Genomic DNA, 27,403 nt, shown 5'->3' with positions numbered 1-27,403 from the left:
AATCATAAAAAAATAAAAAAAATAAAACATAAAAAATCGAAAAATAATAATAAAAAATATCACTGTTGTTGCCGAGTGTCGTGACCCTGTGGTGGCCTTTGTGGGGTTGTGGTGCCTTTTGTATCCCCACAAAGGTCGCCGTAGGGGTCGTGATGCCCTCCGCAATCTCGTGAGGTTGTGATGACGTCGCGGTGTCGATACTGTGTCGGTGCCAATCAGCAGATGGAACAGTAAATTCCTCCCGTGCTGAATGACATGGCACGAGATTTAAATCCTTACTTATGCTAAAATCTAGCCTTCGTATCTAGACTTTCTACTGCATCAGGATGCATTGCTAGCTTGTAACATTGCTTCAAGAATATTGGTTAGCTTATTCAATTCATTTAAATAGGGATTTTAGATTAATACATTTTTATCTTTATAATCTTGTGCATGGCACACCCATCTTGTTGTTTTCTTATTTCAGGAGATCGTGTGAAGTATGTTGGTGCTTCGGTTGAAATTGAAGTTGATAACAGGTGCTTACTAGATTTTTGGCTTTATTTCATGGTTCTGAAACATGTGCTAAATGTAACTTTTCTGTTCTTAATGGAATTATTATCTGAAATTACTACTTTTATTCTTGGTTGACACTAAATTATTGTTGGACATTGATTAACTTGACATTTCATTGTATTTTTTTTTCAATTCATGATAGTTTTGATAATTTCCAAGCTTTCATTTTTATCTGTGCCTCATGAAACCAATTATATATTAGTTGCTCATTAATCTTTTGGAAAACATTTTGGTAACCTAGATGAAAAGGATGTTAGAGGCAGAAATAATGCTTCATCTTGTACTACTGGAGCCTGCCCTCTTGTTCTTATGTTGGGTTTGATTAAAACTCACATTGTTTTAGATGATCTCAACTGCTGAAGTGTTTTCAGTTGGTCAATGAAATTAAATGTCTGATATAGTAGTTTGTATAATTTAGGATTTTCTGGTTGAGATTACGAGTGAAAGAACACACCAGCAAGAAGTTGGAGGGATTATGTATATATATTTTTTATTTTCGTTTTCCATTCTGTTCTTATAGTGGTTTTGTAAATTTGGAAAACAACTCCAGGTTTAACCAAATACCAGTATCACTTAATGTCGACTTCGGCAATCTATATTTGGAGTTCATATATGCATCTATAAGCAGGGAAACTTGCCAGTTTAATGATTGATCTTAATAGATTTAAGTATTTCCCCTGATATTTGGTCCATATGTTTGGTTGCAACTCTTGCCTTAAATTACTTTTGACTGCTAATTTGTTTAGATAATTGTTTCATTGCCTTTCTGTAGAGTTTTTATAGTTGACGTCTGAATGTGAGAGAGCTTATTGATTCATCTTTCTTACCATTGTAAACTTGTGTAAGAATGTCAGTCTAACTATGACATTCCTTGCTTAAAACATGGTCAAGGATGCCAAGAGTATTAATCAATATATGTTGCTTGATGCCTTAATCCATTTTCTTCTCCTGGTTTTTGCTATAATTAACGCATTGCCCTTTTCTCTACTAATTTGATGTAGAAAATGTTACATGAACATCTTTAACATCATTTAAAACCCCTGGAAGTGAAGTTTACTTATTTAACCCTTTGTGGTGCTGAATTAATACTAAAGAGTCAGGAAATTACCTTATTGAATGTAAATAACATTATTATGTGAAGAAAAAGAGAAAGTGTTTTCTTTTTTAGGGAGGATGCTGTTCTTTTTCATGGTAGCTAATTGTATACATGTTTGAAATGAATCACTTCTTCATGATTGTCTTTCTTTGACCATTTTTTTTTCCTTTCAATTGGGATTGGGAATTTCAAATGCTTTTAGAAGGTTAATTCCCTCTTTCTTGTGAGTATTGCTTAATGCTAGATTATGCATTAAGCAACAAGTAGTTACATAGATTCAAATGGCATTTTGACCCACATCTATTGCTAGATAAATTGCTTATTTATGTAGTTTATTAGGCATTTGAAAAGTTTATCCTAGATAGGTCCATATAACTGATAGTCAAATAGGCATTTTATATTGGTGCAAACTCAGATCATTTGACCTCCTTTATTTCCAAAACCAGTGCTGTTTTCTTCCAACCTTTTAAATCTTCATCCTACCTCAATGAGCTACATCTTGATACAATTCTAATCCCAGCAATATATTTGATAACAGGATCATACTGGGGAAGATACCGACTTCTGATGGCTCAACAAATGCCTTTACTTTTCTTAGTGGCAGGTGGGTGCATAAGTCTTTCCTATGTAGCATAGGTTAACTATAAGTCTTGATGAACCTTGTAATAGTCATGTAGTCATGTTCATACAGCAATGCAACTACTGCTGGCTCCTAGTAGTTTTCCATGGTTTGCTTGTGGGAAAATGCTAAATATCTCCTTTTCATCTATTTACCATTGCCCTCAGTTAATCATCAACTCTTCTTTCATTCCTTGTTATGCTGCAAAATAGTTCCATAATTTATCAAAATTTCAGCATTTATAAATAGGATTTGAAATGGGAGTGGATGATTAAATGGAGAACTTTCGGAGTCATATATGATCATTTTGTGCCCCATAGGGTAAGAACTATGAAGGGGAAATTTTTCTAGACATTTCTCTGCCCCTCTGTACTTCATTGTTTAGAGTATTGAGCTGTTATGAAGTAACATAAAAATATATAGTAGTTATGAAATGACATCGTGGTATTGAGCTGTTATGAAAAAGTGATCTGGTATGCAAGGTACTGTAAAGTGTAAACACTAATTTTTTCATACATATTCGTTTCATCTTTCTATCTTCTGAAGTAAATAAACAACATCAGAAGCTCATCTACCATTCCTTCTATTTACTCTATCATTCCTCAATTCCCTTGCATTTTATTTTCTATCCTCAAGTCACAGGTAGACCTGATTATCTGTAGTATGACAGACTATTGTTTACCTCCTTTAAACTTTCATCTTTAGAAGATGTTGCTTGATTTGAGATTCCCCATTTTGTTTCTAAACTTGAATATTTACTTGGACTTTTTCCTTTGGTTTGCACATTATGATCCACGTCCTTTGATTATTCACTGGGTGATTATTAGAGAAGCTATCTTGATACTCTGCAATGAATTCCCAATGTTTTTTTGCTATCCAAAATAATTTTATTTACAACCAACTACAATTATTTAGTAGAAAATTTGTTTGAGTTGATGAACATTGGCATTTTTTTCATCTTATAAGAATGACATATGTTAATATGATCAATGTGGTGAATCAACACACAATTGTCCTTGCAGATGGTGGAGCAGCTACTATTAGCAAATGAATTGAGCATAACATTATAGTAGTTTAACTGAAAATTTGGGGCGATATAATTATTTTTGTAGTGCTTTTCTTTTCAAGTGAGACTGTTATTCAACCAGCAAAATACGATAAATTTGTTTTCCTTATTTAAAAGTTGCATCTTAAGATTGAAGTAGCAAATGTCTATTAGGTTTGATTCTTTTTTTTTTAATCTGTATTCAACAATCTTGTATCCTGCAACTTGATTTTAGGATTTTTGATAATTGTGTTTTTCTCTTTCAAATTTATTTTTCTAGATTAGGATTTTGGTTTAGGCGCTATGATTTCATCTTTGACCTCTTTATCTTGCAGATCTCTATCAACTGGACAGCGCGGAGAAGTGTTTGAGATTAATGGCGACCAAGTGGCTGTTATTCTTGACAACGCTGAACTAAATACTGATACTTTTGAGGAACCAGATGCAAAATCATCTGTATATTGGATTGACAGTATGCTTTTACTCCACTTCAATATAATGTCTGCTTACTGATGATTGTCAATTGTGCTTGCATTGTGTATAAACATGCATCTTATTGCATTTTTTTTTCAGATTCTTTGTTCATTTATTGGGACAAAATACTCAAAAATTTCTAGATATAGGAATACTCAAATTCCACTGCATAGTTCACATATTCCTCCTAACTGAGAATGCAGCCTTACATAACTGGGGAAACCAAGGCTGCCAAACTTTATTTCTACCGAGAAACAGAGAGGTCTATTGGTTCAGAATGTAGGATTGTATGGTCTTACAAATTAATTAAATATTATAAAATTATATTTGGCATTTATATTATTATATGCCAACTTCCAATTTAAGTATTGCTACGAACATTTCAAATTACATATCAATATCACGAAGTATTGATTAAATTATTTATATATTAAAATATGAAAATAAACTACAGTTCTTTAAGCATTCCATCTGTAAATAGCAAATAACAACTTTTATAACATGAATGAAAATGATAGTAAGGATACTTCTAATTAGGAGTTAAAAGGGAATCTCAAATAAGTTATTTTTTTTCATATGATAACAGTCATGCCAATCCTTAACATCATTAATTGAATTTATACTAGTTAAGGTTTTTGGAGCTGAGATCATAGTAGAAATGAGAAGCTATTACAAATCAAAATTGTAGTTTCATATGACCATAGCAATGTAGATCCTACTAGTGATCTGTATTGTTCAGGTCAGCTTGGATCCAAAGATATCAAAATCGAACATCTGAATCACAATCTTGATTACCATCGCAAAAGTGAAAAAAAATCTTGTATATGAGTCCAACAAGTTGTGACTGTTTGTTTACTAAACTATTAATTTGTCTCTCCCAATTGACATGCTTTGTCCTTTTACCTATAAACAGATTAAGCATTACTATGTTTTCTTTTGCATTTGAATTTTTACAAACATTGACCACAAACTTGAACTTGCTCTTAAAGAACAGCTCTTCATTTGTATGATGATTTCTGGGACTTGGTTGTTTGTGCCTAATTAATTGTTAAGTAAATATCTGTCTTTGACATAAAGTGATTTTTTGGGGTCAAATTTATAAAAGTCTACTGTAATAGTGTGGTTTTCCTTATGCTCAAAATAAGATCAAGTGTGTTTCAAAGATATGGGCAATCACTCTATAACCCTTCAACAGTTTGAGTGTCACTTTATATTCTCTCAAAATCATTGTAGGTTTTACTTCTGTTCTCATGTGTTTACATGTATCTTGTCATCTTCCATTGAGTACAATGTTTTAAAATAATGGTAACTGTACCAACACGTGCTAAGGCTTTGCACTGGTTAGACCAAGCTGATGGAGTTGCACTGCTCCGCTCCCACCAATATAGTTCAATCTCACAAGGTCCAATATCCTGCAAAAAGTTAAATTCAAATAGTTTGAGCCAAGTGGTTACATTTGAATGAAGTAGTGCATAATTGAACAATTAGAACTTGTTGGAAGGTCCATTTTTATGAGTGTTGATACCTCAATTAAGTATGTATTAGTCTAATTGTATTTTACATTCATACCCAAAGAAGTTGTGATTTACAATTTGATCCCTACATAGTTATACTTTACTCCATAATAGTTATGGGCATAACACATATTGTGAATTCAAATTTTGATATTAATTTTTATTGGGGATCAAAATTTGAGATTCATATTTGGAATCACAAGAAGGTGAAGGGGATCAAATTTTCTGGTAGCTATATCTTTATCTAAGACAATTAGGCAAATGTTTTGTCACTTAGAATTGGGATTATAATTACTATCAAAATTTTACCTTGTTTGATCCGATTATAAATAAATAATTTAATGTTGAATACTTGAACCTAATGAAAATTAACTTGATAATTGAATTAGATTATGTTTTGGGATATTCTAATATCAATGAATCTCTACTTGAATTAAGGCTTGGAGTGATCCACCAAAGCTTATCTAAGAGCTATGCAGATATCAAGAGGTCCTTAGAGAATAAGAGAGCTGGGAAAAACTAATTTGCAAATGTATAGTTTAACAAGTTGCATATTAGGGCAGTGAAACCATTGCCTTGTAACTTGTGGCACATCCAATTCTTCAATGCATTTTGCATTATGCAATGGTATTGTTACTTAATGCACCATAGTATTGGCCAACTAAAACATTCCTTTCTCTGTTCCTTTTCAGTTCAGGATCTTGTGCAAGACACAGATACCCTGGCAGAAGACTGGTACATAGCAATGGAGGCACTTTGTGAGGTATGCTATTGTTGGTTTAAACATTTTAGTTAAACTGTCCTCATTTTGTCTATGCACAGGACATGCATATCTTTTTTTGGCTATTCTGGCACCATTTTTGGATATCATATTCTATTTATAACTTATGCTACCATTGCAGATTTTGCCATCTCTACAACCAATTATTGTTTACTTCTCAGACTGTTCCCAGTGGTTGTCAAGGGCAGTTCCTAAGTCAAACCGAAAAGAGTTTATCAAGAAGGTGGAAGAAATGCTTCACCTAATACCAGGCCCTGTTGTTTTCATCTGTGGTCAAAACATAATGGAATCAGGGTCTAAGGAGAAAGAAAAGCTGGTATATTCAACTTGTGGGCATTAAGAGAACATTTTCTTCTGAAATTTATTATGATGATTATGTCTTTGGTTATTGTGAATATGTTAGGCATTCAACCTTTTTTTATATGCTCTCCCTGATGATATGCTTGGTAACTTGTGCAGACAATGTTGCTTCCTGGTCTTGGTCGCATTGCTCAGCTGGTATATAACTTTTATTGGCTTACATTGTGTTTGAAGTTAGAACTTTCTAATTCAAGTAGGCACATGGTTAACGTCTAACTTCATATAGGCAGGTTGGTCAATTATAGACGTGGACTACTCCTATCTCTCTTTTTGAGTTGGTTTGTGCTATATTGAAGGCTGATGACACTTGTTGCAGAACCATGATCCTTGTACTATGTACACAATTCATGAGACCCCTTGTCATAACAAAACTTTTTACAGTTAAGATCTGTTAAGATTAGCTGAACTGACTGAACTGCAAAAGTAGCTCTAGAAATAATTTATGAGCGCTGCAAACATGAGAAAGTGGAGTTACAAGAATTTTTAGAGAATCCCGGATCAGATAGTTTAAAGAATTATGGGCTCCATGTATAATTTTCATTAAGATAAATGTAATATACTATGTTAATTTTGATCTCCAACAATCACTTGTAGTGCTACTTAGAGTTCTGAGACATTGGTGTTGCACTTGCATGGCCTTCTTGTACATGGAGACAATGCTGCACGATAGGGTGTGGTGTCAGACAAGATTATGTGAGGGAAGGAGAGTGGGAGAAAATATACAAGAGGAATTTAAGGAATGTGGTCAGAGTTAGGGAAGAGAGCAACATTTGTTGCAGAGGGAAGATTTTATTTATAGAGAGAGGCATTGGTTCTGTTTCACATGAGGGGGGAGGTGCAGGTATTGACAAACTTGGCAGGGAATTAGGGTTTGGTATAATAGATTTATATATGTATTATACAAGAGCTTTGTGGTTTAGAAATAAAAAAATTAAGTGGATAGGAATTGGTTCCATGGTTAAATGGTAAATATGCCCCTTTCAATTTCTGTACAAAATTTATTATTTACCTGCATGCATGCTGCAACACCATTAGTGCTCCACTAGTGAGTGCACAACTATGAATTCCACTTATTGAACAGGATGTATGATTGGCTTGTGCCTTAATGTCGATGATGTCCTTCGGGGGATCTCCTAGTTCTCAAGGGTTGGAGGCAATTAGGTTGATTCATGTATTTTCTTTCCTTTTGTTACATTTAGCTTAAAGGTTCATAGGATATAATGCATCAAACTATCCACATGGGCCATCCATGAGGGAACCCTAGGGGAGCCATTAAGTCTTTAGCATTATGTTTTAGTCCTATCCCCAATTGCTTAGAAAAAACAAGTCATCCATTCAGGAAGAAGGTACTAATCACCATTTGAACAATTAGACATCCGCTTCTAGTTGCAGCAACCCAATTGAGATATATCCCTCAAGCCAAGTGGAGTGTATATAATACAGATATATTATTGTAATAAAAGTAATAATTTTTATGCCCAGAAGTCAATGCCATGTTTGTACAGTTGGACCCCTTAAACTACAACCACACGAGCATACCCACTATCCATGAGACCAACCATCAATGTCATGTGACTAGTGGGTTTCCACAACTTTAGATATTAGCATGAGACCCACGACCTCGACATGTTAATTGCCTTAATACCTGCTTAGTCAGAATTAACTATGTCAGAAAATATCAAGAATTTTAAACTGTATGAGTTGCCGAACATTTTGGGTGCAAATAATAGGATATGCCAAAACGACCAAAGCATCTGAGTTGTGTATTAGATAAAATGCCATCTCTACATTTATGTTAATATGTACACAACATGGATATCAACTACTCTATACATGATCACAACTAAAAAGATTGCTAACTGTATATAAAAATACCATAGTCAGTAACTCATGCCTATTAACTATAGCAATGGATTTATAATGTTATAACATGATTATCATTATCTGTCAAGTAATTTCAGTATAAAATGTGAAATGCATTATAAAGTATAAACATGATGCGACATAACAATCATAATGGAGACAGAACATTGGTTGTTTCATCACATGAATGTAAATCAACAATAACATAGTACCAATAGAGGTACAAGAGCATGACAAAATTAGAACAAAAGGAAAAAAATAAGAACCTTAAAATTTTTTGACTTAATCCTTCGTGGATCTTTTGGACCAGGTCAAGTCAAACACGACTGCACATATATGCCCCAGATTTCCTCAAATATCTGGAATCTCTCTCCTTAAGCTCGCCTTGAACTCTCCCTCCATAGTTTTTCCTTCATTACTATGGATCCATTTCACTAAAACATACCCCTCACAACTTTCTCATTTACTGCAAAACATCAATTAACTTTCAATAAGCAACACTTGCGCACCATGTGTGCCACTAGGTAGGTCAGTTGAGTCATTCATAATCACCTTGTAAGCACATTAATATGCAATAGGATTGACACATTGTGTTTATCAGTTTATTAGAGAATTTCCATGTATTTTGAATATATATATTGAAAATAAACACAACTTCATTGGTTTACAATTTTTAAAATAATATGTATATATCTAATATACCCATATATATATATATATATTCCATATCTTTTCTATTTGTTTGAACTAAAATCAATCCGATAAACCATTTTCTCTTTGTTTTGTTCAGTTTTGTTCATTGTTTTTTGTGGTTTCAGTTTCAGATGCTCACCCCCTTAAGATATTCAAGGTTGTCGAATAAGTGAATTTGATTGGAATATGAAAAATCAATTGAGACCAAGTAATCAATTGGAAAATGGTAGAGAATGTCAAAAGTCATTCAAAATGCTGAAATTTAGTTAATAAGGTAGGAATTAGAGTTAGTGACAATTTGCCTGTCAGAAAATTGAACGAGCCCAGATTGGCAAAAAATGAGGACAGATGGACACTGCACTATCTCTAACAAGAATAGAATGGATTAATAGGTTAAGTGAGGAAGAGTAGTGTTAATCAGCTCTTCTCAAACAATGTTTAAGAAGAGAGAGAGGGAGACTAGTTAAACTTGCATTGCTCACTGCTCCATGAGATTTGTCGTTTCTGGAATGATTTCTTGGAGACTAGTGACAACTGACAATTACATTTAATGAATAAATCACAAAAGTATGTGAAAGGGTTAATTACTTGTGTTGATTATAGCATTTGAGCTGGGTTTTGTACTTTTGTATACTCTATTTGCACTAAAGGAAATGGTCTCTGTTGTAGTTTGCATTAGTTTAGAGTCAATGATATTAGTAGTTGTGTTAAAATAAATTTAATGAGAATGATACAATGGAGATTTGAAAAAAGTAAAGAAGGAAAATATGTATGATCTATTTTAAATATGTTTATCGAGTTGTCCTTTTCTTATATTGCCTTTTGTATTTAAATTACTTATTGGCTGACACCAATCTATCTAATCTACTTGCCAAATGGTTGTTCCGGTTCATATTTGTTTGTTGTATTGTGATACCTATAATGGTTTTTATTCTGAAATCTGTGATTTAACATGATTCATTCAATTATCAACCTGGAGTCGATTGCAACTATGCTATAACTATTCTTTTAGTTTGGGTCTCTACTTAATTAAAGAATGGTCCTTGCACTTGTTAAATACTATGTTTGGTGATTACTAACAGTTGCGATGGACTATTCTCTTTTCAGCCCCTTCCATTGAAGCGAGTAGCTGAGGGATTGGGAGTCAGCAAGTCATTGGAAGAAAAAGAAATATTCAAACTATTTACTAATGCTCTATATATCCATCCACCTGAGGTTTGTAGCTTTTTGTTGTGCTTGTGCTGTGTCTTTTATTTCACAAAATAATACGAGATTCATACTCTAGCATTTGTAACAGATGGTTTGGCTACCAAGATATATAGTGATATATTTAAAAGAGTTGTAAAGTTCCAGCTAATGATGTTAGACCATGGGTGGCAGTATTGGAAATCCAAAAAACTTGAATATCAGCCATATTGGATTTGTGGGATTGGAATCAATCTAAAAAATTCAAAAGCTAAGGAAACATTAAAATAACCAAGAAAAGATATAAAAAACCTAAAAATTATTTGTTTATGATTGATGGGTATATGCAAATACTATAAATTAATAAAGTATTACTTTGCTAGCTTTATTTACACACAATTTTAATTAAATTAACTTTAAAATATCATTTAAATTAATTTTAGTTAATTAAGTTATGTTAAATCAATTTCAAACCTAATTAACTTAATCAATTTAATTCTAATTTAATCAATTTCAATTATGAAATAAAATATTTTAAGTAATTTAATTTTTAATTGAAGGAGAGCCTTGTCTCAACAGTAAAGTTGCCACCATGTGATTTTGTGGACATGAGTTTGAGTCGCAGAACCTCTTGCATGCAATAAACTCAATGTGGTCCGACTCTTCCTCGGAATTTTGCATTGGCGGGGGAGCTTCATGCATGCAGTTGCTCTTAATTTACATAATTTGAATTAACTAAATCATTTCTAATTTAATTTTAATTAATGTAATTAATTAATGTAACTAATTTTAGTTTGTTTAATCAAATTAATTTTAATATCTGATTTTAATTTATTAATATTAGTTATATAAATTATATTTAAAATTTAGATTTATTTAATTGTAAACAAATTAATTTAAAATTAGTATGAATTTAGTTTATTAATTTAAAATTCATATAAATTCAATTTATTAACTTAAAACCAGAATTAATTCAATTATTTAAAATAAATAATATTATTTAAACTATTAATTAAATTAATTAGATAAACTAATTAATTATCAATAAACTATTAAATATTATTTAATTTTGTAAATTATTGATAATAATTAAACCTAAATTAATTGTCTTAAATTATTAATTTAGTAGTCATTCTATTATATATTAATTTAATTTTTTTATTATCAGTGTGTTTAACTATTAATTTTTTATTAATACTAGGTGTGGGTGGGGAGGAGTTATGATTTCCTGTTTGCACTTGCAGCAATCATGAAGACGCAAACATGTCTCAAATTACTTGCCTCCATTGAGTCATTTTTAGTTTCTGGCCTTTGTACCTCCATTGAATTCCTGATCATCCTCACCTTGAACTCTATTTCTTTCAAATTCAATCATTTTCCCTATATCTCAACTAATTCCTCTATCTTATATTAAAATTTTTACAGGCATTCAAAATAATTGACAACAATCATATAATTATGGATATGAAGTCATGTCAAGCACATGGCTGGCAGAGTTTTTCGATCCCAATTTGGATTGGGATCAGCTAATGTCGATTCACTTTTGAGTGAGAAATCAAACACCCAAAATTTAGATTATTCATGGAGAAATTGATATTGAATTCATATTAGTAGCTATTAATTAGTTGAGATATAGGAAAAGCGGTTGGATTTGAGAGAAATAGAGTTAAAGGTTAGGAAGATAAGGGATTTGATAGAGGCAAAGAGGCTGGAGGCTAAAACATTTTGATGGAGGCTAGTAACTCATGACGTCTTTGCGTCTTATGAATTCAGTATCAATTTCTCCTTGAATAAACCAAATTTTACAAGTCTCAAGGTGGGTGTTTGATTTCTCGCTCAAAAGTGGATAGACATCAGCTGATCCCAATCCAACTTGGTCGATCCTGATTGGGATCGACCAATTCTGCTAACCATGTGCTCGACATCAATTCATATCATATGATTGTTGTTAATTGTTTTGAAAGCCTGTAAGAATTTTGATTTAAGATAGAGGATGATCTGAATTAGTGCAATACAAGTAAATTCTATTTTATGAGAAAAAAATAATAGCAAAAATCCATGTTAGTCTCATTTATATGGTACCTGCATTGATCTTATGTCTCGATTTCTCATTATGACAAATTTCCTTATCTGGGAAATGATCGAAAAGTGAAATGGAAGCTGGTTGTTCACACATTTTTCCTTTTATTTACAGAGACACCTGATGGGATGCCACATTGGTGCTAAAATTGATACAATCTTTATAACATTATGGCTATGTATAAACACACTTTCAACCTTTTGTGCTGCAGAAATATAATTCAGTTCTTTTGCTTGCAGGATGATGAACAACTTAGAATATTTAACAAGCAGATTGAAGAGGACCGAAGAATTATTATATCAAGGAGCAATCTTATTGAACTGCACAAGGTTGTATACACTTGTTTTTTCTGTTTATTTTTATATGATATCCTACATTTATGAGAGGCTACATGTCATTGTAATTTCATAATTGTTGATGAACCCTTTTATTCTATAGGTGCTAGGAGAGCATGAATTGTCATGCATGGATCTTTTGCATGTAAAGACTGACGGTGTGCTCTTAACAAAGCAAAGTAAGACTGTACATTTCTACAAAATTCTAAAATTTGCTATTGTCCTTAAGGTTGATTTCTGTATATTTAATAAGGTTAATGTTTCTTTCATTTGTGTTAATAAGATTTTTGTTTATGTTTTTTTTTTTGTTTTTAAAATTATGGTCTGAGTCCAATTTGCACTTCTTATCATCTCTATCTACTTGATCGTTGATGTAGCAGGTTTATATTCATAGTTATACTAAAAGCCTTATATTATGCTGTTCCCAATTGTTAAATGTGGAATAGGGTTATTTCCCTAATTAGTCTCTCTTTGGATGCTTGCACTCTGCATCTACACTCGTTATATTTGTGTTAGATGTTGACATTTGAACACTGTCACTCTGTGGATACTAGGTCACTACTGATCATGTATAATTTCTTTTATTATAGCTGATTTCAGCCATTGTTGAGTTGCCAGACACTTGCATCCACATTCTTGTTAAACTCTTGTACTTGAGTCTGCATAACATAAGTTCCCTCTATGTGTATAATATCTCATTTACCATTTTCAATGTACATCCTTCTAGTTTGTATATTTACAACTGGGTCCTCATCTAACGTTTAAGATTTTGTGCCATTTTGATTGATACGGGATTAGGTGCTGAATGAAACTGTTGGCTAGTTGGCATGAAAGGATTGACAATACAAGTTGAAATGATGTTGGTACCTGGAAATGCATTCTTGGTTTTGGTCAGTGCCAACCAAGACAAGAGCTTTGGCTCCAAAAGGGGCGCAAATGAGGCTGTTTTGTCTATTGAATATGGATGTGGGGCCAGTTGGTGTGCAAGCATGAAGAAAAGGTGGTAGCTGTGTGGAAGAGGGCGTGCCATTTCGCGTGCCATTGAGAAAGGAAAGTAGGGTTGATGTCGTGGGTGGAAAAAGTACCGGCACTGAAGGGCTTAGAGGGAAACTGATATACTTGCCATGTTGAAAAGAGATACCATGTAAGCGAAGTGTGGGTTGGGTGTTGAGGTTTGAAACTAGGTTTTGGCAATCAGTTATATTTAAAAGATATTATTTATACATGTTATATATAGCATATAAAGATTAATTAACATAGTATATTATGTATTTATACGGATTAAACAACTTAAGAGTCTTTTTTCCACCCAAATTAATTCAGATGATACAAAATCTTCACTTACCCATTATGCTATATTATTATTAGATTAACATTAACATTAGTGACTATGTTGTTAATGTTTATTGTTACTTCTAACTTATTGATGAATATATATTTGTTTTATGGCATTTTACACTGTTATATTAATAGTTATGCTTTTTATTATAAATTGAACATGATTGAGTTTTGCTTCCAATAAAATTTTAAACCAATTGACTATCTAAATGCTATAATTTTTTTGGTAGTGAACAAGCTTAGTAAATGATATTAACTAAGTAAAATACTTCAAAATTTGTCTTTGCATCTTTAATGTTGTTTTGCTTCTAAAAAAATTATTAAACCAATTGCCTATAATTATTTGAATGCTATAATTTTATTTTTGGTAGTTATCAATCTAGGTGAAATGAGGTTTAAGAAGTAAAAAACATAAAAATTTGTCATTGTATGCTTTACTGGGTCTTGAAGCATGCCAAGTCTCAACATGGTGGGATGTTGACTATATCATTCCATTCCAAACGGGAACTAAAACTGCAACAAAAGATGATACCATCTGACATAAAATTCATCATTCATATTCTTTTGTGCACTCCATTTTTTATTTCATACAAACTTATTTTATTTTTCATTATCACTTATCTCATTGATTCGATATGATTGATACCTTAGATTTTGGAATGTCCAATATAGTTCCCATATCAATTTTGATAACCACGATGGTTAATTCATTTTTCCAATTAATCTCTGTTACGTCTTTAAATTAAATAATAACCCTGCAAGGATCTTACATTATGATGCATGGGACTACAGGTGACTTAGACCCTAACATCTTAGCTTTCTCAAGCACACGAAGCACATATTTCTATTGCTGAATAGAAATATCTTCTCTCGAACAGAAACCTGTATGTTAAGGAAGTTCTTTAGGAGTACATTAAGACAAATCATGTTAGGCTAGAGTAGTCATCAATCATTAAAGGTTATCAAATATTTAAAATCAAGTTTTGAGTAGATGTGACTTGGATCCCAAATATTAGAGTTTTTCTTAACATATCAATCCTAAAAAGCATACTTTGACATATTTTTCTAATTGACTACACTCAAGAAGTTAAGATTGTCTTTTTTAAGTTCTGTAGACTTGACAATCTAGATGACTATTTAATTGAGTGGGACAATTTAGTCACAAGTGTACATAAAATGAGGGCACAACCATCTCTTAGAGTTAGAACCCTCGAGACTCATGCCCTATGTTGATCAGCCATCAAATCCTGAATGGAAACATAAGTGTCTGTAAATGTCATTGGACAGTTCAATGCTATTGTGAGTTTACTTACTGGTGATAGATTCAAGGGAAAATTCAGCATATCAAAATACGAGGGAAAGTGATAAAGCTAGAGCAATTGAAACCCACCCAATGCTCTGACCGAGAAGTATTACTGCACATATGGACACTGCACACCTCAGTGAGAGAGGAGGCATTCAACCACCTGTTATTACTTGACAGTTATTTCTCATTTAACAGAGTAAATCCACTATCAATGCATCTACATATTGTTGTGATTTATTGTTCTTCTATGTTTAATCATCCCTGATTATTTGCAGGCACATATATCTTGTTGCTTATAAGCAAGATATATTTGTTAGATTGATACCAGCCATTGCTTGCACTGATACAATTCAATGGGATCCTGTATTATATTAGGTCATGGCAACTGGAATCTCTTAAAATAGTAGTAAAAACAATAAAATGAACAATATGAGGGATACAATTTTGACCTTCTTTCTCGCAAAAAACACAGTAGTTTTAAGCATGGTAAACATAATCAGATGATTCAGTGCTTGAACCATCCAATTGGATTCATCTTTTACAATCATTTCGAACCACATGTCTGAATCAGAATCAACCAGGAACAGTCCAATTCAGTTCTAGTTAGACTGATACAGTTCCAAGATAGCTGGTTCGTGATACAGGATGTCAATTTAATTGAGTAAATACAGTGATTTTGTGTTAAGAATTTGTTTGTGTTTTGTATTCAATGAAATGCCCTCTTTGCTCATTCACTTGTTTGCTGTCCTCATTGTACAACTTTGACCAACATACTTAGAGGTCAACCACCGTCATCATTGATGCTAACTTTCTTCGTTGGGTGTCGGACATCACTTGTAGTTGGCCACCTTTCTCACACATTCAGCAAACCACAGCATGACCTCACTCCAAGGACCTGCCTTAAGACCAGATACCTTTAACGGACCAGCAACCCAGCGCATGTCCTTACTCTGACACTCCAATTCCAATGCACATCCTCAGCATAACCAAAATACCAAAAAATATTAGATTCTAGCATCTAGATTACCACCAGACTACCAGAAAATTCAGATTCAGATTCCAATCACTATCAGGCAGGAACTGAGCTATTGTTCTGTTAAGATAACTACCAGAATAAGTATTTACGTGTTTAGTAACTCCTACTCGCTTCCCACTTGTTGGTAGACTTTGATTCATTTGATAAGTGAATGATTTTGTTTGCTTTCACGTGCTTTATTATGATACTTCTGTTTTTTTATAACCCTTTTGTCTATTTGTGGCAATCTGCTATTGTGCTTATTAGGTTAATTTCGTTGAATAGAATATTTTAATAAGTTTTAGTATTTTGTTTTTTGACTTATTTATATGATTAATATGAATCTTATGTTTCACGATTTGATACGATTCACGATTTAAACCTTGATTGAATAACCTTGGTTTTAAGCTGTATGTTCCTTGATTGGTACTTGAGTGGTATTTTTTCTGATTTTTTCACCCAAATGCTCAGTCTTTTATTTGAAATATTTGTAGAAGCTGAGAAAGTCATTGGCTGGGCTAAGAATCACTATCTATCCTCGTCTCTTCTTCCCACAGTAAAGGGTGATAGGTTGATGATACCTTCGGAAAGGTAACCCCTAATTCTTATGTTTATGACTTTCCTTTAATTTTAAAGATTTTTTAATATTTTATATGTGACTTTTTTCTCCTTGAGATATAGTTTGGACATTGCAATTGCAAGATTAAAGGATGAGGAATCAATTTTCAAAAAGCACTCTCAGAGTATAGCGGTATACATTGCTATCATCCATATATTTTATTTTTCTGTTCCTTAACCAGAATGAATACTTTCTATATTTTATTTGTTGGTTCATATTATGCATATTACTTGATTTTCATTGCAAATATATTTGTTGCAGATAATTACCAAAGATGAATTTGAGAAAAATTTTGTGTCAGCATTAATTCCCCCAAATGAAATAGGCGTGAAGTTTGACGATGTTGGTGCTCTTGAAGATGTGAAGAGGACATTGAATGAACTTGTTTCGCTACCTATGCGGAGACCTGAACTTTTTTCTCGTGGCAATCTCTTACGGGTAATTCCCTTTAACTGGAAAATATGCTTCTCTGCATTCTGTATTCTATTAGTTTATTTCCTCCTAATTTTCAAATGCTAGCTTGTCTTGCCTCTTATTTTTCCGTGTAATCAAGTTACTATTATTATTTGTTATTCTGTTTCTGTTAAATGGGCATCTTTGTGTCTTACTTATGGCCGAGTTGTAATAGCTGGTAAACTTTTAGCCATGCAAGGGTGTCTTGCTCTTTGGCCCTCCTGGAACAGGCAAAACTCTTCTTGCAAAAGCACTTGCAACTGAGGCTGGGGCAAATTTTATCAACATAACAAGTTCATCACTTACATCAAAGGTAATTAAATTTTCTTTTTCCATTAAGTTTCATTTATTCCGGTATAGTTTGGTTTATAAACTATGGACTAGGTAACCCATATTTCATGTGACACTGATCAAGAATCATATTATTCTGTCTTCACTTCAACACAAGATATGCAAACAATCAATGACACCTTCTCATTATGGCTACCCACTGGATGCCTAGATGGAAAATCTGAAAAGCAATGATCAGAAGTTCCCAACTTTAAACCTTACACAAGATAAAAATTAATAAACTAATAGAGAAATATTTCATGCTGGACAAAACTTGATATTTTAAATTCTATATTAACATACTGCACTTGTAAATGTAATAGACAAAACATTACAAAGAAAGCTAATATAACAATTGAATGCATAGGGTATTAAGGATTCATGAACCCTAATTTCCTGGGCATGCTATTCTCATCAAGATGTTTTGGCATATATTTTGGTGCTACATAATATATGTACAAATTTGCAAATCAGTTGTAAAATACTTAGATATGACAGTTGTTTTGTAAGCATTTATTCTATATTCATTTATTTTAATTATTATAAGTTCAGGTGCATAATTTTAAATATCTCAATTAGGGCAAATTTACCAAATTGTGATCTGGCCTTTCTCTTAGATTGGAATTGGAATAATTTTTGTTATATGATTTGTTGTCTATAGAATAATATATTAATGTCCAGACTACTTTTTTTCTATTTTAAAATATTTTACTAGTTTTTAGTTTTTGAAATTTGATGCAACTGTAATATTCAAAATCAGTAGGATAACTTGATTTGATGGGTAGTATGCTTATCTTGAATGTTTGGAACCCTTGTTTTGCATTTTTCAACTCAAGGATTTTGTATAGAAATGTATATTTGTTACAATCCTGAATCCTCTGGTTGTGATATTAATGGTTTTAAGCATGATGTCTCTTTCTCAATTTGAATATTGAGGAAGACATATCAAATCAATATTTTGGATAGAAGTTAGGTTTTTTATGACACCACAGCATGGTACAAGGTATAAGAATTTTGGGGCTTTATCCTAATTATAAGTGGCCACAGCTTGGTTAAAAGTACTCTTGTGAGATGAGAGAATCCATCTCGATTCTATTTGGTGCTTCTATCTCATTGAACTTTTACTGCTTGAGAATGGTTGTGGGAGAATGAACTAAGATGTATAGTTGATTTCAAGTGGATGCATGTATTTTCTTTTGTATTTACTTAGTTCCTTGTCTGTTAATAATAAAATGGATTCATCCTGTATATTAATGTTTTTGGAAAGTTGATTTGCTCACAGAAAACATTTAAACTGACCATTGACCTTGTCAGGTTGCACTGTATTTACTTTCTTGGATTGCTTTCTACTTTTATGTTTTTTATGACTCTTTTCTTCCAATTAATAAAACAACTATATATCGGTTCAGATTAAGATAAGGATAGAACTTAGTTGTTTTATTTACCGGCTAAACAAATCTTCAGCACCATCCTTTGTTTTTGTTCTTAGTTATTCTGATTACAGTTGATTTCTTTATTGTGATGGTTTCTTTTTGTATTCCTTTGAATACAGTGGTTTGGTGATGCAGAGAAGCTTACTAAGGCCCTTTTCTCTTTTGCCAGTCGACTAGCACCTGTGATCATATTTGTTGATGAGGTAGGCATTGGATTTTTGGTACTTGTTTTATATGCTGCATTCTCAATCCTTTCCTAAGTGTCCACGTTATTAGTTACTTGTCATGTCATGCTTGTTCTACTTGGAAACTTTTTTCTTGTTGCCTAATAGGTTGATAGTCTACTTGGAGCTCGAGGTGGTGCTTTTGAACATGAAGCAACAAGAAGAATACGAAATGAATTTATGGCAGCTTGGGATGGACTAAAGACCAAGGATAGCCAGAGGATCCTTGTCCTTGCTGCTACAAATCGCCCGTTTGATTTGGATGATGCAGTGATACGCCGGCTGCCAAGAAGGTAATGAGAGAGAAGCCAGAAAATATCTAATTATCTGAGTTTTTTTTTTTCATGTCAATAACTGACTAATAGAGGATGCTTGCAGGATTTATGTTGGTCTTCCTGACGCCGGTAATAGGAAAAAAATACTTAGGGTACTTCTTGCTCAAGAGAATCTGGAACTTGACTTCAGATTCGATGAACTTGCCAATGCCACTGATGGGTATTCAGGAAGTGATTTGAAGGTATACTTACAATTGACATTGTTTTCATCATTCACTGTCAAACTACAATTGCACTTTCTGACATTTTAAAATGCAGAATCTATGCATAGCAGCTGCTTATAGGCCAGTTGAAGAGCTTTTAGAAGCAGAAAAGACGGTAGGGTTTGCCCGTCATTTTTCTTCTTTTAGCTATCGTTTCCGTTTGATTTTCATGCGAAAATGCCTCAAAGGCAACTACTGCCGGTTTTAAACTATTTACAGTCTTTATATATTTATTATTATTATTGGAGTTCTGTTGCACATCCAAATCATTGTAGTTACTTCTCTTTCTTCTTTTGTGCTTCTATGTTCTTTGGCTCCCTCACACCAACCTTACTGTGATCAGGGAAGTAAAGTTACGATGCCATCGTTAAGACCACTGCAGTTGGATGATTTTATCAAAGCAAAATCTAAGGTACTAAAAATACTACAGGTTGCTATACTTGATGCTATTTTCATTTACTTAGAATGATTTCCATCTCCAAACTTGTTTCTCCTATTAGGTGGGTGCCTCAGTTGCTTATGATGCTACCAGTATGAATGAACTAAGGCGGTGGAATGATCAATACGGCGAAGGTGGGAGCCGAGTAAGATCACCATTTGGGTTTGAGAACATCAGTGGACGATGAAAAAAAATAAAATTCATAAACAGCTCCAGATTTGAGGCTCTCCGTGCCGCCGTTGAAAAATGTTTCTGACCTTGTACACCTTAATTTTGGTTTTATAATTATCTTTAATCTATCGGTAATCGGTCATCCTTGTAAGATCAAAGCAGTCAATGTAGACTCCATTCTTTCTTAGGCATATCAATGCAATGCTGGGCATAGCTACATCTGTAACAGTATGTAGTTCTCATTTAAATGGGTTTTCTATTTTTTTCTCAGTGGGTTTTCTGCTTACAGTCGTGTATATATTAAAGGTTGCTGCTTATTTCTCTACACTATGATGTCAAGACACTTTTGCTGCTAATGTTTTTGGAATGATGTGTATTGGATATGTCTTATTGTATCCGATGGTGATGCCCTCATGGAGAAAGAACTTAATGTCTTTTTGTATTCTGTGCAATGTCCAACAGAAGAAACCAGATGCAGATTGTAGTTAATCAGCAGGTACCTTTCAAGACTTGAGGAGCGAAGTATCAAACACTGTTTGCTTGAGAAGTGAAAGCAGGTGAGATATGCCAGTTGAGGATGAAAAACTCTACCTCCCACCCAAAAGACCAGCTCACAAACGATTAACTAGATAGAATGAGCCTGTACCTGTATAAAGTTGTTAAATTTACATTAGGACAGTGATTCCTTCCTTATAAGTATGATGGGCTAATATTCTAGGAATACAATTTAAGAAAAACATTTATATTTGATCACTGACTGGTTTTTGTGTAGCTTTCATGAGATGAAAAAGATTGAGCCTAGGTAAACTTCATAGATCAACTATGAAGTTGTGAGGAGCTTCAAGTTTGTTGATGGTCAGTCATTAAGTTTGATGATGTGTTGTTTGAATTATTGTAATATTAGATTTATTCATGTAGATTGATTGTATTATTGGCATTCAAATTTTAGGTGGAGGTTATTATTTAAGGAGCTTCATCTTAGTTTCTAAAGGTTCTCTGGTAGGTTCTCTTGATGATTGGATTGACTTTCAAGTATTGAAGGGTCAAATAGTTTGAGACATCAATACACCCTTGGACCCAAATTGGGTCAAAGTGTGTGACTTAAAAGCATATGTGATCAACACGTGCTTAAAAGCAAAAGTCAATTTTTGTTTTTTCTGAACTCTCTTCTCACTTGGATTAGATTCTTATTTATAGGGCGAGAGGAAGATTTTACTCATTTATAGATTCCTATCTATATTGTGTTGAAAGTGTGCTTTTCTTCAAGAGAGTTTCTAGAAGCAAGAGATTGTCTTGTATCCTTCATTAGAAATTCATTCTAAAGTTTACTTAGGTAGTCATTCGAAGTGAACAAGTCTTGATGATTGTCTTGGCTAAAGGGTGTCTATCTCAAGAGTTTTTTTTTATTATTATTATTTAAGATAGACTGTAAATCAAGAATCTGTTTGACTATAAAGAATCTAACCAGGGGTGTTTTACTAAGTGCTCAGTAGCTTGTTGTAAGAACTTACAATGCCATATTGTAACATTTATAGACTTACTTCATTGTCTCATTTAAAGAAGTGATTTAGTGGTCTGAGTATGATATAAGTTGTAAAATAAGAGGAATTTACAAACCATATTATATCTATTTGTTAGTATTGTAATTTTGCCCCTAGGATATAGTTGAGTTGGTTATAATGGAACATATTTACTGAAGTGGTCAAAGATCGAATCTTGACGAAGTCGAGCTAATATCCTTTTTTATCATGGTCAATTGAAATTTCTCAATTTATCTCCTCGATCGTGGAATCGATCATGTAGGACCACTGAGGTGTCAGATTCCATTACTGAAGTTAATATTATAATTTTTTATATTTATTTTTGTTGCATACTTTGACAATAATTTATCACGTACACATACTTGAATTTATTCTTGTGTTCGAGTTTGGCAAAAGAAAGCTTGGTATATCCTTGATAATAAGACCATCATCATTCCAAATGTGAAAGATGGACAAAGTAACAACTAAACAATCTTAATATTCTCAAATATTCCACAGCAACCCAACACCGAATAAGTTGGAGAATTACAAAGAAAGCCTTTGGACACACTCTTTGAGAAAGGATGATGTTTAGACTCCAATTGAATTGGGTAACAAATTACAAGTATGACTGCACATGCATATATTGCACACAAACGTGGTTCTATTCTTGTAAAATCAACTATGTTAATTTTTACTATGTACAATGGAGGACCGGACGGACTTGAACATTCATACGGACAAGTGTTTGAGTCGCTACCTTTCACGAAGACTTGTTTTGTTTGCTCGCCTGCCATGCTTTGCGGTCTGCTTCAATCTTTGCACGGACGTTGACATGGAAACCAGGATATGGCTCGTACCCGATAAAATTAAGTGCCTGGATAAAAACTAGAAAATTATTCTCCATACCAGATCTTCCCTAGTTCAAGAAGTTGGATAAACTTACCTCAAGCAGAACGAAGAACGGAGCCATCAAGAAGGCTTGAAAAAGGTTATCAAGAAGAGCGGGTGCTCGTTTCTGTGATAGAATGCAAACGACAAAATAATTGATCTCCAGAGGAACAATATATAGACAGATATATATATGGCCAACAATCAAATTTATTAATTCAGCATGTACCTCAAATACTCCATGGCCTATAAATTGGAAGGTCCAGCAAAATAATTGAGCTGCCAAAACAACCTGTTCAAAATGCATTTGACAGAGCATCAGTCTACATAAATCTGGAAATCAAGTTCAATACTTGTCTGCAGTTTAGATCCATAAACGACTGTGCAATTTGTAGATGAAGTTTCCTGTGTATCGACAATACTTTAATCGATATGAAAAGAAGGCGAAGAAATACCACATGTTTCAGGATAACCAATGTACTTGACCATATACACCAAACTATAAACTCAACTACTTGGATTGAAGACCCCCTAATGGAATTAAAAACCAGAATCAGAAAAAACACAAGCAAATTTATGTCTCTTTTAGAATGTCAACTGTCAATTTATAATTGCAGAATCAGAATCCAGATCAGGAATCAGGATTAACTGATCTGAGAATATTAAAATCAGTTTTATGTAAACACAATTGAAATCAGGATACAATGATATTGTAAACTAGAAAAATTATAAATTAATATATTCTCCACTAGTAAATAAATCAAATTTGTTATACAACATAAAATAATTTCTTATAGTCATCAAATGATCAACAGAAGTTCATACATGCAAATAGATTAAACTCTTAGTAGTTACAAAATACTTAAATTGTTGATAATTATTTGATAATTAATATGGAGGTAAGTGTTTAAAAATTTATATTAAATAGCTCACCTAACAATAGTTTGTAATTTGTATTAAATCTAAAAAATCTAAAATATTTAAATATAAGTACCCAGTTACATGGATTGAATGAGATTGTTTGCCTATTCAATATAAATATTTAAATAATTCTTTAATCACAAATCATATCTAATTTTTAGTAGTACTTAACATAAATACATAACATAGGCAAAAGAAAATCATAGTAATACACTAATGATGACACTAGCTTGTATTTGCCTTATGTAAGCAGCTCTGTTATCCATCTGCCATCCTTGCATCTTGGGTTAATGCCTACAAACCTCACATCAACCAGCCACCACACCTAGGTTTAAACTTTACCATTGAGCAACACGTCATTGCACATATGCCTCATCCAAAAAATTCAATGATGCAGGTTAACCTTCACCAAGGTTGGCCTCTACCTTGATTTGACAACTCCACTATGTTATATGTGCATTAGAACTATTGCAAGTATGGTCAAAATTTCGGCCTTTGACCCATATTATTTCAATATCATGTCGATGTTCCGATGTATAGTGCAAGTAACGAATTTAAGGTGGAAGGAGGAAGGAGATGAAGAAGAAAAAAAAGAAGAGAAATAACTATATGGCTAAGTTAGCTATATAGCTAAGTTCGAACTTTGTGTCTCATTTGAAATAATACGGTTTTGACATTATGTTGTATGAATACAAGTTTAAAAAAATAACAAACAATATTTTAATTAATCTTGATTTGTTTTGTAGCATGCACCATGATCAATATCGATAAAGGAGAGATTCTCTATGACAAGTAGTATTGAGTTTAATAATTTACCTAAGTGATACGTTTTGTTGTGCGACCTGACCCAGTACAAGATCTAAAACCACAGACACCCAACATCAAAATTAAGAGTGATTTCGTTGACTCAACTAATTTTTGAAAAAAGATTATATATAAAAATATATAAAGAAATTAAAAAAAAAAGAGTTTTATCTAGTTTCACTTTATTGTTTTGACAAAATTTATAAGGAAAGATCAAATTGGAGTTTGCCAATCACAATCCAACACTGTTGAGATCGATTGATTTTTTCAAACTATACATTTCAATGATCGGAATGTTTGATTAAAAACTAATACAAAGAATAAAAGGTAACCAGAAGAACGTCTAAAGATGAGTTTACCGAGTTAGGGATTTCTAGACTAAATATTAGATGTTGATGCCTGCATATGAATCGATATATGACAAAAATACAGGCAAGGAAACAGATTGCATTTTTCATGTGTACAAAAAGAATGTAGAAACAAGGAGAGGCTACCTACTTGCTTCCTTACAAAATCGGTATTTTATAAGGTCAACATATTCTGCATAATAACTTGACTCATGCAAGTCACTTGAGTAGGAAAAACATGCAAAAGGGATCAACTCAACCACCCATTGGCATTCATTTAGCGAAGAACAAAAGGCATAAAAATAAGAACTTTAAAATTCCATGTATAATGAGTGGGGTATATGCATCATTTTTCTCCAACATTGGCTCTATATGCTAATGTAATGAATAAAAGAAGTTGCAGATGCCTAGAGAGGACTTATAGAGATGACGACAAAAGAAAAAAAAATGAACAAATCAGATTATAAGTCTACATCTACCTTTCTATCATTTACATAAGTCCTTAAATCATTCTTTAGATTCAATTGGCACTGGACCAACATACTGTTAAGCATAATAATCAAAGATAAATTTTAGCAGAAAAATAATGTGTAGAACTTGTAGGACATTGTAGTCAATTATAGCATTCTAAGAGTCTCAATAAATTTACTAAATTAAAATTTAAATAAAATATATAGATTTATATAATATACAATTTATTTTCTTTACTTAGCCAACAAATCCAGAATTTCTATTCAGAAATTTACAATTGTCTAACTTCTAAATTAATGATTTATCTAGTTGAATCAGTTTTTAGGGTTGATAAAGTTGAAAGTAATTTAGCAATTTGTATGAAATCATTAAACTAATATATAGACTGTAACACTCGTCTCAAGCTATTGAAAAATTATGCAGTTGTTACACAATAAAAAAGACACCCATCAAATCCCAAACAATTATAAAATAAATAAATATTTTATTACTCCCAATTTAGAAAAGATGCAATACTATGCAATGGTTGAAAGGCAACTTATTTTGCATTTCAAAAGGTGTAATCTTTTTTGAACTCAAGTCAAGCTGGAGATACCACAGAGATCTCAAGTTTGTGAAGATGAACAAACTTAACAAATTGAAAATAAGTGTTCAAGTATTCAATCTCAAACGAGTTTAAAGTGGAGAAAATACGGAAGTTTAAAATCTCAAGTCGTGCTATGGTTTTTGTCTTTAACTGAAATGATATTATTTTGATATCATGCCACCGTTCTAATATATCGTGCTAGTGGTGAATTGGAAGTAGAAGGAGGAAGTAGATGAAGGAAAAAATAATACAACTATATAATTAAATTGAAATGATATTATCTTGTATGAAGACAATTATTGTGGTCAAATGGAAGATGAGTTAGATATGATATGACTTATAAGTCTCTGTTAATTTTATCCTTATTGTTATCATATGAATCAATATGATAAGATTTAGTTTCTATTTTACAAGATTTTTTCCCATGTAATTGTTATCTTTAAGATTGCATTTTATCTTAACATTATTCTTCTATCATATAATTAAAGTTCATTTCGGTTTAATTTTATTTTTTAATAAGTTAAATTTCCTTCTAGCTGTTAGATTTATTTTTAATGCATTCTCTTTCTAATTTTTAGAACTAAACAAAATTTCGGCCAAAGATTTTGCTTGTGTATATAAAGTCAAAGTAAAGACTGTCACTATGAAACAAGCAACAAAATGGTAATAGAATATGCAAATATGCTACAAAAGCTGTGGCAAAAATTCGATCATTATCGAGTCCTTGAGACGAAGTGTCTACAGGATGATGTGATCTTAAAGAAATTTATTGAGAAAGATCGAATGTACAATTTTTTGGTTGGCCTAACAGAATTTGATACAGGTCTAGATTCAAATTCTTGACAAGGAAGAAGTCTCGTCACTGAAAGAGGTTATTGCATTGATTCGGCCTAAAGAGAGTCGGAGAGGCATTATGTTGGAATCAGTGATAATTGAAGGATCTGCTATGCTTGCACAGAGAATACCAACTGAAATAAAACCAAGGAGACATCCCAATGCGACTCTCAAGATAATCTTTGGTGCACCTACTGTAAGAAGTTGAGACACACCAAGAATTGTTGCTAGAAATTGGAGGGAAAACTCACTACTTCAAGCGAAGAATGGGGTCAGCGGAGTGACCAAAAAAAAATCAACAGCAAGCTCATCAAGTCTTCTCTATAAAAGCCATTTCACAAAACTTGACCCAATAGCCTCCTAGAGACAAATACTCCTAGCTACTTTAGTCAGGCCAAGATTGAGGAGTTTCGAAGTTTATTAGGGTCATTGGAGCAGCCAAGTGGCTCCTATTCATTAGCATTCTTTAATAAGTCTCTTTCTCATAGATTACATGCCTCAGACCGATTTATACAAAATATTCTTGGGTCATTGACTCGAGAGCTACAAAATATATGACTTCC

General features: G+C 32.7%; 1 protein-coding gene and 1 long non-coding RNA gene across 5 annotated transcripts in view; one reads left to right on the top strand and one right to left on the bottom strand.

Moving 5' to 3' along the window:
• Positions 1-20,736, top strand: part of LOC141846248 (uncharacterized) — a 29,156-nt gene extending 8,420 nt beyond the window's left edge. For 2 of the 4 annotated variants that reach the window (XM_074734254.1, XM_074734255.1), the window contains exons 7-25: positions 467-518; positions 2,190-2,255; positions 3,651-3,787; positions 5,996-6,066; positions 6,206-6,400; positions 6,544-6,582; positions 10,108-10,215; positions 12,505-12,594; positions 12,704-12,779; positions 16,754-16,850; positions 16,941-17,010; positions 17,140-17,316; positions 17,522-17,644; positions 19,214-19,297; positions 19,427-19,611; positions 19,697-19,835; positions 19,912-19,971; positions 20,200-20,268; positions 20,357-20,736. In XM_074734254.1, the coding sequence (XP_074590355.1) occupies positions 467-518; positions 2,190-2,255; positions 3,651-3,787; positions 5,996-6,066; positions 6,206-6,400; positions 6,544-6,582; positions 10,108-10,215; positions 12,505-12,594; positions 12,704-12,779; positions 16,754-16,850; positions 16,941-17,010; positions 17,140-17,316; positions 17,522-17,644; positions 19,214-19,297; positions 19,427-19,611; positions 19,697-19,835; positions 19,912-19,971; positions 20,200-20,268; positions 20,357-20,482 (1,964 nt within the window). In that variant the 3' untranslated portion in view covers positions 20,483-20,736. The remainder of the gene's footprint in view (positions 1-466; positions 519-2,189; positions 2,256-3,650; positions 3,788-5,995; positions 6,067-6,205; positions 6,401-6,543; positions 6,583-10,107; positions 10,216-12,504; positions 12,595-12,703; positions 12,780-16,753; positions 16,851-16,940; positions 17,011-17,139; positions 17,317-17,521; positions 17,645-19,213; positions 19,298-19,426; positions 19,612-19,696; positions 19,836-19,911; positions 19,972-20,199; positions 20,269-20,356) is intronic. The other 2 variants (XM_074734257.1, XM_074734256.1) reach the window with 2 other exon arrangements.
• A 1,823-nt stretch (positions 20,737-22,559) lies between these two features.
• Positions 22,560-23,407, bottom strand: LOC141846827 (uncharacterized). Its single transcript, XR_012603367.1, has 3 exons — positions 23,107-23,407; positions 22,933-23,004; positions 22,560-22,863 (listed from the first exon to the last, which is right to left on the bottom strand). It is a non-coding gene; the product is annotated as an uncharacterized LOC141846827 (long non-coding RNA).
• Between the last annotated feature and the right edge of the window lie 3,996 nt (positions 23,408-27,403).

The sequence above is a fragment of the Curcuma longa genome, chromosome 15 (assembly GCF_044706935.1).
Source record: "Curcuma longa cultivar G26 ecotype Majalengka, Jawa Barat chromosome 15, ITB_CL_G26_1.1, whole genome shotgun sequence".
In the NCBI taxonomy this organism is placed as follows: domain Eukaryota; kingdom Viridiplantae; phylum Streptophyta; class Magnoliopsida; order Zingiberales; family Zingiberaceae; genus Curcuma; species Curcuma longa.
Note: the sequence above shows the minus strand (reverse complement) of the source record. Positions and strands in the feature narration are given on the sequence as shown.